Below are 13,370 nucleotides of genomic sequence, written 5' to 3' on the forward strand. Positions count from 1 at the left end.
AAAAACTGCTAAACTATCGTAAGACTCATGGGTAATGTAAGATCGATATTGTATCGATTTTTTCAAACTGTAAAATACCAGCAAGACACGGTTGTGAGTTTGTAGCTATCATAAGTGACTGGTATAACACGATCATTAGTGATGGCCTGGTACGAAATTTCATGCAATGGTAACATTTTTTGAAGACGTAGTCTGGTCCCAGAACTGAGCAAAGGACTGTTCTATGATCGCTACTGTTCTACTTTAAAACTTAAAGTATCGGGAACATGAAATTAAACGTGAAAATTACCAGCAACGCCTATAAGTCTGTATCCTGTCAGCTATATATATAGTTTCTTATGATTAAAAGAGCTGTATCATACTTTTATCATGATGATACAACGTTGTATTAGGTTGTATAACTTACACAAGCTGAAATATTATCCTGAACTAAGTTCTAATACCCATGAACAAAACCGCGAGAGCTGAGCGTTTTGCTTCCGCACTCCATACCAGAATCGTAGAATTTTTGACAGTTCAGTTTGTAAACGTTCAAGTGAAATTCCGAGAGCTTCAAAAATAATAATCATATAACTGCAAAATTAACGTTGATGCAGCACAAAAGCAGGAACACAATACATAGGTGGCGCTCGGTAGGGGTGTGGATCGGCCGTGAGGCGTTCCGAGGTAGTTCGTGCAGTTGCGATAGGTTTGGGTCCCGGATAGCGCAGTTGTTACCGCACCTCCCTAGTAAGCAATAGATCGCGGGTTCGAATCCCGGTCCACTACACATTTTCGATCGACGCCGCTGGTTCCGCTTAATGTCCCGCTGCAACTGACAGCAGTGATCTCCCCTCCATTTACATTTAGTGTCACAGATGCAGGATCTGCGTGGTGTCTGTTTTTCGAAATAACAGACACCACGCTTTCATATAAATAACAAATTCAGTATAATCGTGGGACGCTGTACTGTTACATCGGCGGGAGGAGATAAAGGACGACGTTTTCAGAAACTCCGACTTTCATGTGAAAATATGGGAAACATTCGAGTGAAAAATCACAGCGATGTTGCGTAAATGGTTCATTAAACGATAGAATCAAACTATCAGACAACATCTTGCATACATTTTACTCTAAATAATAACATTGTACGAACCACATTTCAGTATAAGGGAAATAACTGGCCGACAACAGAAGTACGTACGCGTATCGATATACACATGCTGGTAGAATCTCAGTGAAATCAGCGCTGGGCAGTTCTAGAGCCGGACAAATAACCAATATTCATTCTGAAGAGCGTGATGATGTGGTCATGGAAAGAAAAACCCTGTCGTTCCCTATAATAATTGAATTGTTCTTAATATGTGAGTCTCACGGTATTAGTATGGCATCTTCCTCGCCTTGTAACCGTTTGTGAAGCATGTCCATAAACAAAAACGTCGTGGGTGAACTGATGCCCCTGCTCGAAAAAAGCGTATTGGTCTGATGATGTACAACAGCTGTAGTAATTAAGAGATTACGCTAGTTCTTATCATGTATATGTGTTGTGAAATGGTAATTTTATTCTTTCTTCCAGGAGTGCCAGTTCTGCAAGGTTCGCAGGAGAGCTTCTGTGAAGTTTGGCTGGTAGGAGACGAGATACTGACAGATGTTAAACTGTGAGGACGGGGAGTGAGTCGTGCTTGGTTTTCTCAGATGGTGCCGCCACGGTAGCTTAGCGTGTTCGGTCAGAATCTTAGCTACCCTCTGTAACAAAAAAGCTGAGAGAATGGATCAACGAATAACCTAAATGGGTGTCATCGGATGCCTGCCCCGAACATATTCAACGAACAATATAGAGCCAAATGACATAAAAAAAATTGTGTTAGAGCAAGGCTAAGCCATGTCTCTGCAATATCCTTTCTTTCAGGAGTACTAGTTCTGCATGGTTCGCAGGAGAGCTTCTGTAAAGTTTGGAAGGTAGGAGACGAGGTACTGGCAGAAGTAAAGCTGTGAGGACGGGGCGTGAGTCGTGCTTGGGTAGCTCAGTTGGTAGAGCAATTGCCCGCGAAAGGCAAAGGTCCCGAGTTCGAGTCTCGGCCCAGCACACAGTTTTAATCTGCCAGGAAGTTTCATATTAGCGCACACTCCACTGCAGAGTGAAAATCTCATTATGGTAGAGCACTTGCCCGTGAAAGGCAAAGGTCCCGAGTTCGAGTCTCGTTCCAGCGCACAGTTTTTATCTGATAAAAGTTTCAATTTTATCATGCATTTTGAAGGCCTAAGATACTGAAATGAAGTACACAGAGAACGAAACACACACAAGAAGAGGAAGAGACGCGATGAAGCTTCACGAGTTTAAGAGGGTATGTGCTGTTAAATCAGTGATTTCATAATCCAGTCAGAATTACAAAGAACTTAACAATGTGAACTACTTTCCATTATGACCGAGGGCATGCTCTGACATGAATGCACGCTTTGATTCTGCGGAGAACGTTGTCATAAATACGTTGTATTCTCTCTTGAATCAAGCTCGCCCACAACTGTCATAAAATATTTACTCGTGTCTTGGATACTGGCGTGGGGACATAGTTGACGTCCGTGCTGGTTCCACACTACTTCTATCAGTGACAGATCTTCGTATTCTACTTGTAACTGGAGTATCTCAGCTCCGCGCAGACAGTTTATAGGAGCACGTGCCACGTGTGCACGAGCAGTGTCTTGTTTAAAAATGGTAACACGATATTGTTGCATGAGAAATAACGCATGAGGAAGCAGGACATCCTTAACGTACTATTGTGCCGTCAGAGTTCCCTCAATCGCTACTAGTCGTGGCGTGAAGTCATATCTGATGGCTCCTTATATCTTGACGCCAGAAGTAACACCTCTCTGTGTTTCCAAAATATTTGAAGAAAAGCACATCACTCTGGGTTGTAGTCATACGTGCCAGCAGTGATCATGTGGTGTGGCAGAGAATCGCAGTTCATCGATAGACTCAGTGCGGCGTTATTCATTAGCAGACCATGATTTCCCGTCACGATGTCACTACAAACGCAAGCGTCTGCGTTGTGGTATTAATAGCAGAGTACGCATGGGACATTAATGCCCATGTGCGGTTGTTGCTAGTCTCCGACCAATGGTGTGAGTAGACAGATGTTGCAGGGAGTCCATTGTCTGTTCCTGGATGGTTGGCGGAGCTGCAAAAGGAGTACAGAGTGCTTGGTTCCCAATAGGATGGTGGTCAGACATGATTGACTGGAGCCTAGGCGACGAATGCGCTGGCTATAAAGTGCCCATGCAGTCCAAAATCGGATCATTGCCACATCTGATTGCCCTGCAGATCTGTATACTGGACTATTTGACCACCCGGCCCAGTGGAGACCGACAGTGAAGCACCTGTCGATCGGTCAGGTGCTGATAACGCTGTCTCGCATGGGTAAGTGATATCTCTACGTTATCCACAGCGATTACTCAACATATGACGCTGTTATCGGGTCTTACGTAAACTGAAAGGCTTAATAACAACACTAAATATGAACGACACACCTAGTCGTAAGCAGCGCTTGGGTAATTCAGTCGGTAGAGCACAAGCCGGTGAAAGGCATAGGTCCGGGTTCGAGTCCAGCAAGTTTCATATCAGCGTACTGTCTGCTGCAGGGAGAAAAATTCATTCTGGAGACACCCGTGTGTTTTGTGGTGTTAATGTCAGAATACGCCAGGGAGCTTAATTCCCTAGGTGGTTTGCTATTAGTCTGAGACTCGTGGTGCGTGATGATACAGAATGTTGCAGGGAATTCGCTTCATCATCATGAATAGGAAGCGCAGTAGTTATATGGTTAACATGTGTTTAGTGCACAATATCACGAACTTTTTTGTGATGGTCAGACGCGGTCCACGAGATTGTTAACAAAGAGTGCCCTCACATATCGATGCAGTCGTACATTGAGCCACAGTTATTACCGAATATCCCAAAATCATGGCCATTGCACGGTATCAGCCCTTGCTCAAATCGTGGCCTAGAATGTGGCCCTTTAAACTCGGTCAGGCGCTGATAACACTGCCTCACACGATTACGCGTCATCTCCGTGTCCTTCACTGTGATCGTTTTACGACACTGATATATCCAGCAACTTTTGTGAACAACATTGAATAAGTATACTAACGCTCTCTGGTGAGCGTTCTATCTGTCACATAGAAATTCAGATGTAATCATTCACATACGCACCGATGGTGCTTCACCTATTTTTACCTGCAGTGGATATGCTGGTTGACCCTGGACCGTCCATACGTCATCGCTGGTCAGTCCACGTCTGATGAACCGGTCACACCAAATGCAGTTTTAAAGTCTAACAAATCACTAACATCCCATTCTGAAATGAATGATCATGTGACTACGAAAAGAAGTTCAATTTGGAGCCAAAATTTATTGTTCACTATAATCACTTATACTGAATACGTAACACCCACCGTAACAACATGGCAGTCTTCCGCTCTTTGGAGCCGTTTGTGCATAGATTCGAAAAAGAGAGCGGCGAAGGTGGACTGACGCTTCTGTTGGAAAACAACTCATTAGTTTGATAAACAGAACATGTACAGTAATTCAGAGATTGCGCTATTTCTTTACATAAGTATGTTACAAGTTGATGCATTTCTTAGGATTTTTGATGGCTAGAGATATCGATATTATGAATATTCTGACTGCCTGTATCATTCTAGTTACATCATTGAGCAGCCCATGTCTCAGTAACCGGCAATACTAACAATATGCGACTGTAGAGCAGGGCTAATATCTAACTATGCTGAAAATATGGATTCACCGTAGCTGTGTCGCATCATTCCCATTCATCAACCATCTACGTCTACATCTACGTATACATGGATACTCTGCATATCACACTTGAGTGCCTGGTAGAGGGTTCATCGAACCACGTTCACAATAATTCTCTATTATTCCATTCTCGAACAGCCTGCGGAAAAAAACGCCTATATCTTTCCGTGCGATCTCTGATTTCCCTTATTTTTTCGTGGTGATCGTTTTTCCCTAAGTAAGTCGGTGTCAACAAATTATTTTCGCGTTCGGAGGGGAAAGTTGGTGATGGAAATTTAGTGAGAAGATCTCGCCGCAACTAGAAACGTCTTTGTTTCCATGATGTCTACCCAAAATCCTGTATCATGTAACTGACACGCTCTCCCCTATTTCTCGATAACACTAAACGTGCTGCTCTTCTTTGAACTTTCTCGATATATTCCATTAATCTTATCTGGCTAGGAACCCACACCGCGCAGCTGTACTCCAAAAGACGGCGGACAAGCTTTCCGTAGACACTCTCTTTAGTAGATCTGTTGCATCTTCTATGTGTCCTGACAATAAACCTCAGTCTTTAGTTCGCCTACCCCACAACATTTTCCGTGTGTTCTTTTCAATTTAAGTTGTTCGTAATTGTAATTCCTAGATATTTCGTTGATTTTACGGTCTCTAGATTTGACTGATTTATCGTGTAACCGAAGTTTAACTGGTTTCTTTTAGCACTCGTGTGAATCATCTTACACTTTTCATTATTTAGGGTCAATTGCCAGTTTTCGCACCTTACAGTTATCCTTTCTAAATAGTTTTGCAATTTGTTGCCTTCTGATGACTTTGCTAGATAATAAACGACAGTATCATCTGGAAACAACCTAAGACGGCTGCTCAGATTGTCTACTAAATCGTTTCCATAGATAAGGAACAGCAGATGGCATATAAAATTACCTTGTGGTCTGCCAGAAATCACCTCTCCGTCTATTACTGCGAACTATCACCTCTCTGAACAGAAATCACGAATCCAGTCGCATAACTAAGACAGTATTCCATAATCACGCAATTTGATTACAAGCCGTTTGCACCATTTGTGAAGTAAATTCAAATGGCTCTAAGCACTATGTTACTTAACATCTAAGGTCATCAGTCCCCTAGACTTAGAACTACTCAAACCTAACTAACCTAAAGATATCACACAGTGGCCGCGTATCATTTTACCGCAACAGCGTACAACAAAAACGCACAGGATTGTCGCGACTGTATTATGTTTGGCTATTATTTCCATCAAAAGCTGTCACCAGTTGTGATAAACATCAGACACAAGCGAGTCGTAAGGGGTGGGCTTGTAATCACCATACCGTTAGATTAATGCTTCACTTTATTCCCTAAATCATCCAAGGGGTACGCCAGATAGGTATCTTTTAAAACGCGCTGATAGATTTCCCATCCTCGACAAAATCGAGTTTTCATCTGGTCTACACCGATCTTCCCGGAACTCTACACTCTAAGTGCCCTTTTCTCGCCATGTATGAAACCATCGACGGAAACTTCCTTAGCTAATTTTCACTGAGTGTTTTACTTTGCGAAGCATATTTAGAGAAGAGACACAGGATTAGGAAGTTTTCAAAAATGATTAATTTACGCACGAAATTCACAAAAGTAAGCTCCACATGTCGACCAACGCTAAGACCATTGAGCGACAAGGGCGCTGCGTTCTCAGAAGAGAGAAAATGTTCTGCGTTTTCTGCAGGTGCATCATTGTGTGGGACTGATGTGGCTCGGCAGCTGGAAACGTACTCCAGACCTGAGGCACGCGGAAGAGTACGATTGCTATGGACAAAACGTCTGAATTTCCCACAGACCTACCATGAAATTCTGGCGGTGAATGGGCCAAATTCAATGTTGCATCCTTCTGTTGTAAAAGGATGCCAACAATTTAGTCTAGGCCACACAGACGTGGATGACGCTGATCGTAAAGTCGAGAACTTGCACCATTCGATTACCATCTTTTCAACAAGCTGAAAGAACATCTGAGGAGAACGAAATTTTCCAACGATGAGAAAGTTCACTGTGAGCAAGGAACGAATTTTTGTCGTCGAGAAATTGAACGATTGGTAGAACTAGGCCTTCTAGGCAGACCGTTCCGAGCTTTGTTCACAAAGATTTTGTTGCTGTGGAGAAAAATTGTGTTAAATATCTTTATCACTTTCAAGTGTAGTGCAGCATTCAATAAAAGTTACCTGGCTTTCCGCAGTAATGTGTAACTTATTTCTTGAGGTCTCTTCGTATGAGGAAACTAATGTGCAATACCGAACACATTCCGAACGCCTAGAGCGAAATAAAGTTTTGCCAGTGTACATTTGCGTTTGTGTTCGCTGAAAGTCATGAATATTTGCCTTACACTACTGTGTCGTGGTACGGGGAATAGTATTGTGGTTCGTGTCCCAACGCTTATCAGTCAGATAGGAAGGTGAGGATCCAGTCCCCCTTTGCTCCTCCTTCGGTTGTCAATGGAAGAATTTCTGATCCCCATCAGTCCATACTCGTTTAGATTTTCCATGATGTCCCTAAAGCGCAGTTCGCGCATGATGCTCTGGAATTTCATGCTCGGTTTTCTTACCACTTATTGTCCGACTAACTTACTCTCCACCTCTTGGGACCTTTCTGTCGACGACCGTGAAGGGCAATCTATTTTTGGATTCCACCGATATCCTGTTCCCTCGTCCCACACTGTGGCACCTAGAAGTATTACAACTGTTCCACATCACTGAAGGTGGTGTACTGAAAAAGTGGTACTTTAATATTTATACAATGGTAAACCTTTTAGTTAATTACTCACATGTGAAGATAGTACTAAATTGCCGAAACCGGTAGAGTGAAAATTACACTTGTTACGCAATCTAGATATAATGACTTATTATGTAAAGAATACACTGAAAAAGGTTTTATTTAATTTGTGTTGGACATTCTTTGGTCGCACTCTGTGAATATCGATTACTTTGAAACCTTGTTATTAGAATTCAGAGAGTCCGTAGCTACATTGATATTGATAACCATTTGTTTGTTAGTACATCAGGGCAATTAAATATAAATATAATAGATACTACTTGACAAACCTGACATTGTCTGGATATACGTTTACCAGTTATCTATTATAAATGGAAAGAAAACATGAACTGTGTTTGGAGTGTAATATCGAAAAGTGTCATTTCCATGTAATCGTGAAAACACCTTTTAAATTGTTGGAACAGTCGTACAAATTAATGTGCATAATATACTAATGTGTAAGTGAGCTGCTTCGGGTATCTGCAATGTCATTTTGCAAATGTCTCTATGGAAGCGCCTCTTTAAGTCTCTACAGACAGCTATTGTTTTCGACTACAACCGCTTGCGCTTCGCATTTGAAAGCTGTCAAAAGCGCTGCCATCCGTCAGGGTTTTTCTCAATTTGACTCGACTTTAGGAGTGCATTAGTAATGACTTCATGCACGATGCAGCATTTTTTTTCAGACATCCCACCGTTTACAGTGCATTTTCTCTTGAGCTATTTGTTGTACAATGATCTATTTATGTAGATACATTCGGCGGCGTGTGTGAATACTTTCTGCGAAATATGTTGCGAATGGAGTTAGTAGCAAAGAAGTAATAAATTCAAACGTCGTGCAAAATGCGGCGGTTCTTCACGCATTTCACTGTTTGTTGCCTACTATCTGCTGATCTATTACAGGTAGGTGGTTCTTATCCCGACAGAAATTGCTGCCTGGCAGTAGGGCATATGTGTAACCAATTTGGTTGAAATGGGTACAGTGGTTTAGGGCGAGATCTGGAAAATAGCGCGCGCACACACACAGACACACACATACTTTTTTTATAATATGTGTGGACATGCTCGAGGAAACTCCAACACGTAGCATGCTAGAGATATTCTATTGTACTGTTTGCCGTATGCAACTGGCTTTCGTCATACTGATGTGAGTCCACTGCGTCAGTGGCTGATGTCTACACTGGTGTTGATGGCTATTTCCCATCACTAATGTACGTGGTCTCAATTAAACTGAACTGTATTCAGTTTCCTGTGACCTTGTAAACTTCCGAAGGACAGATATCACTTACAAGGTTAGGCCACGACGTTTGGATTATGGATTTAGTTCAAACTTTGTACACCTTTAGTAGGCCATTAAAACAACGTAATGTTCGATTAGTAAGGTGTAATACTCTGGTAATTCAGAGAAAATCGCTAGGGAAGTTTTACGCGTCTATTATGTAACCTGTATCTTTGCGGATGGACTGACTGCAACAAGTCATTGTGGTCAAGTGTTTAGCGTTCACACGTGGTAAGAAAGTCGTGGGCGAGGTGACGGTTGAAATTCTGCGAACACATCTTTTTTAATCTATATCTTTTTCATCACCGGTGACATTTAATTTATATGACCTTTGAGAGATACTATAATGAAAAAACCCAGCGCATTTTCATGAAGTTCTAGTGAACTACGTATTATTTGACTATTTAATAGTTTTAATTAAATTTTCAATGAAGATGGGCATTCTTAGAAAGGCCAAGTCAAACCTCGATAAATAATGATGCGAATGACACTATTCAGTAATATAGTAAGTCACAATGTGCCAGACCTCAGGAGTAATGTACAATTACTCGTCGGATGGGCTCTCGACGTCTCACATTGCATGATGGTATTTGTCTTACCGACAAATACCATCAGATGAAACGGCATCTACTACATGGAATGAATGCACTTTTCCCGCATTTGCAGGGGGTTTTCTGAGTTTCTAAGAGGAAATACGTCACGTTGACATTTTGAAAAAGTTCTGTATTCCAATAGTATAGACTAAAAACTAAGTTTGTGGGACTACCGAATCGACGCCTCATAAACACTCAGCTTTCGAAATTCCAACGCTAGCCACCTGACCACCATGAACTCAAACGGGCAGCACCTACACACAGATACGTAAGCACGTAACAGACGCGTAAAACTTCTCGCGATTTTCTCGGAATTTTCAGAGTAGTGCACCTTTCTACTTGCACCTTATGTTGTTTTAATGGCCTGCCAAAGGTGTGCGAAGTTTGAAGTAAATCTGTGATCTTAACGTCGTTTCCTCCCCTTGTTACTGATGCGGGCTGAGTTGGCATCCCTTCGCTCCCAGCTTCAGGCTGTGTTGGCTTCGGTCACACATCTTAAGGCTGTTGCCAATGGGCATCACTGTCGCCTGATAAACAAAGTAAGAGCCTACGGAATATCACACCAGCTGTGTGGCTGTATTGAAGAGTTTTTAGCAAACAGAACACAGCATGTTGTTCTCAATGGAGAGACGTCTACAGACGTTAAAGTAACCTCTGGCGTGCCACAGGGGAGTGTTATGGGAACATTGCTTTCACAATATTGTATATATAAATGACCCAGTAGATAGTGTCGGAAGTTCCATGCGGCTTTTCGCGGATGATGCTGTAGTATACAGAGAAGTTGCAGCATTAGAAAATTGCAGCGAAATGCAGGAAGATCTGCAGCGGATAGGCACTTGGTGCATGGAGTGGCAACTGACCCTTAAAGTAGGCAAATGTAATGTATTGCGAATACATAGAAAGAAGGATCCCTTATTGTATGATTATATGATAGCAGAACAAACACTGGTACCAGTTACTTCTGTAAAATATCTGGGAGTATGCGTACGGAACGATTTGAAGTGGAATGATCATATAAAATTAATTTTTTGGTAAGGCGGGTGCCAGGTTGAGATTCATTGGGAAAGTCCTTAGAAAATGTAGTCCATCAACAAAGAAGATGGCTTACAAAACACTCGTTCGACCTATACTTGAGTATTGCTCATCAGTGTGTGATCCGTACCAGGTCAGGTTGACAGAGGAGATAGAGAAGTTCCAAAGAAGAGCGGCGCGTTTCGTCACAGGGTTATTTGGTAAGCGTGATAGCGTTACGGAGTTGTTTAGCAAACTCAAGTGGCAGACTCTGCTAGAGAGGCGCTCTGCATCGCGGTGTAGCTTGCTGTCCAGGTTTCGAGAGGGTGCGTTTCTGGATGAGGTATCAAATACATTTCTTCTCCCTATTTATACCTTCCGAGGAGATCACGAATGTAAAATTAGAGCGAACTGAGCGCGCACGGAGGCTTTCCGGCAGTGGTTCTTCCCGCGAATCATACGCGACTGGAACAGAAAAGGGAGGTAATGAAAGTGGCACGTAAAGTGCCCTTCGCCACACACTGTTGGGTGGCTTGCGGAGTATAAATGTAGATGTAGACATGGAATGCAAATGAAGTCCCATGCTTCTTGACAGAGCGTAGGGGAATGATGCGGGAGACACGCACCGCCGTACGAGGCAAGGTCCTAGTGGAGGTGGTTTGCCGTTGATTTCCTCCGACCGTAAGGGGTATGAATGATGATGATGAAGACGACACAGAAACAACCAGTCATCTCGGAGCAAGTGAACATCCCTGATCCGGACGGGAATCGAAATCGGGACCCCATGCTCGGGAATCTAGAACGCTACCGCCAGACCAAGAGCAGCGGACCTTGTTAGACATAGTGAAGGTAATTTGTTAATTTGTTGAATTTGTCGTTATGGGCCTGTTTTTGGATTGTCATGGTTCCTACAAGTTCTTATATGTGGTAACTGCAATAATGTATTTTACATTATAAGGGTGTCACATTTTGAGAACTTTTCAGAAACAATGCTTCAGTTTTTTCTTATAATATTCCAGTTAAAGAGACTAGTATCAAATATAAGATATTGGAAGGAAATTCTGCAAGGTCTTTAATTTTGGAAAAGGAATATAAACCATTCTTATTAAAACACCTTTATTTTAAAATATGTGGAACACAACAAATGTTAACAAAAATCAAATAAATTAAGGTTGTTTGGTTGTATCACAGAGAGTCAACCCGAAAAATGTTCTGGAGCTGCCACAGTGGAGTGCAAAAAGTGTCCTAGTGTTTAGGTGGAGACCCTCTTGAGCTCCTCGCCGTACTTCTGCCTGTAGGTGCCGGTGGGGTCGTACTTGTTCTCCAGCGGCGTCCACAGGTCGGGCTTCTCCTTGATGAGGAACCTGATCACCTTCTCGGCACCTGCCTTCTGCTTCTCGTTACACCTGGCGCACTCGTTCGTTAGTGCATCAGGAATGGCGGCTGTTAACAGACACGGAATACAATCAGAAAAATAACGACCATAAAAATACCACCAAATTAAACGCATCGCGAGATCCATATCCAGTGGAAACATACCCTTTTTCTAAGAAGAGAGTAAGCTTGTTCACGTTCATAACGTTACTCCCATCCTGCTTTCTGAGGATGTAGCAACACATTAATAGGAATTGTCGACGTTAAGGTCTTTCTCATAGGTAATCTACAGCAAACCTACGGTGCAGCATAGGTAGCCTTAAAGTTAGAATTCATGAACTACTGAAAGTGGTGTCCACTAATGGTACCTCTTCTAATTGTCTAAACAAGAACGATTTTAGCAAGATGTAATGAAGTAACGTATTCATCAAGGTTAGCTTTTTCCTTCAACAAAACTTGTAATGTAAACAATGAAATCTAATTGCTGCCTATCAGCAATATAAGTGAAGTTGACAGGTCATTTAATTTAGTGCAAGAGGTGATACGAAACGTGAGAGATTGTATGGAATAAATTCCTAAAATTAGTGAAACAAATTGATAGGGACGAAAGGTACTTGGAGGAGTTGCAGAAATATAAACGCCGTGCGGAAACTGTCATACATTTTGGGTGGAAGAACTACTCACCCTTCAGCTCCTTTCCGTCTGGGGTACAGGATGCGTCGCTGTCAGAGAGGAGGCACTCGTGGTACTTCTTGAGCAGGCGGTCGTTATGCAGGATGTCGTCCAGGTCGATGTTGTCGTACTTGGTGGTGTACGCAGCGGCAGCCGCCAACAGGCAAGCGAGCAACAGAGCGAGAGTGCACTTCTGCATCGTGGCTGTAGGAAAGTTTGCCGACTGTGGCTGTCCGGTGATGTGCCGACCACAGCAACAGTGGCGTCATATATACCTGTGCGTGACGTCACAGCGACAGGCTACGCAGACACTGGGCAGCTGCGGCACCTCGGCTGGTCCACACACGTGATCGTTTCTCAGAGCTGCTACCGGTTTAGCGGGCAGCCGCTTGATTCCCAGGAAAGCGGTTACCGTCACGACTTACTGGGAATTCCTTCACCTCGTCCGTAGGATAAAAACGCACCACTAGATTTCCAGTTTTGATTTTTCCGTTGACAAAAGTGTATCACAACAGGCTAGACGGAGGAAAAATGTTGTGTGCTGAATTCGGTAGAATTAGTACTAGTGATGTTTTATTGAGTGCCACGATACTGTAAAACTGCACTAAAAAGTCAAGAGGAAATAAAGGACGTTATATGCGGCATAAAACATCTGACAGTAATTCATATTTACAATACATTATGAAATATCAGTTTTCAGATGAAATATGCTAAGCGACATAAACTATTATCAAGTATTAATCACACGGAAGACAACTGCTCGCTAAAACAATTATTAAATTCAAGTTTTCTGTTTCTCAAAAAAATTTCTCGATATAAAATCTGTTATTTTCTATGTATTTTTATTGCTTGCTTTCAACTC

The 13,370-nt window shown here is 42.5% G+C and overlaps 1 protein-coding gene and 1 non-coding gene across 2 annotated transcripts; one reads left to right on the forward strand and one right to left on the reverse strand.

Annotated features, from left to right (window-relative positions):
• The first annotated feature begins 1,991 nt into the window (after positions 1 to 1,991).
• On the forward strand, positions 1,992 to 2,066 carry Trnas-cga. Its single transcript has one exon. It is a non-coding gene; the product is annotated as a tRNA-Ser (tRNA).
• A 9,495-nt stretch (positions 2,067 to 11,561) lies between these two features.
• On the reverse strand, positions 11,562 to 12,737 carry LOC124798518 (allergen Tha p 1-like). Its single transcript, XM_047261964.1, has 2 exons — positions 12,521 to 12,737; positions 11,562 to 11,905 (listed from the first exon to the last, which is right to left on the reverse strand). The coding sequence occupies exons 1-2, from the start codon at positions 12,705 to 12,707 to the stop codon at positions 11,715 to 11,717; spliced, it is 378 nt and encodes a 125-aa protein (XP_047117920.1). The 5' UTR covers positions 12,708 to 12,737; the 3' UTR covers positions 11,562 to 11,714.
• Positions 12,738 to 13,370: the final 633 nt, after the last annotated feature.

This window comes from Schistocerca piceifrons, chromosome 5 (assembly GCF_021461385.2).
Source record: "Schistocerca piceifrons isolate TAMUIC-IGC-003096 chromosome 5, iqSchPice1.1, whole genome shotgun sequence".
NCBI classification, from domain to species: Eukaryota; Metazoa; Arthropoda; class Insecta; order Orthoptera; family Acrididae; genus Schistocerca; species Schistocerca piceifrons.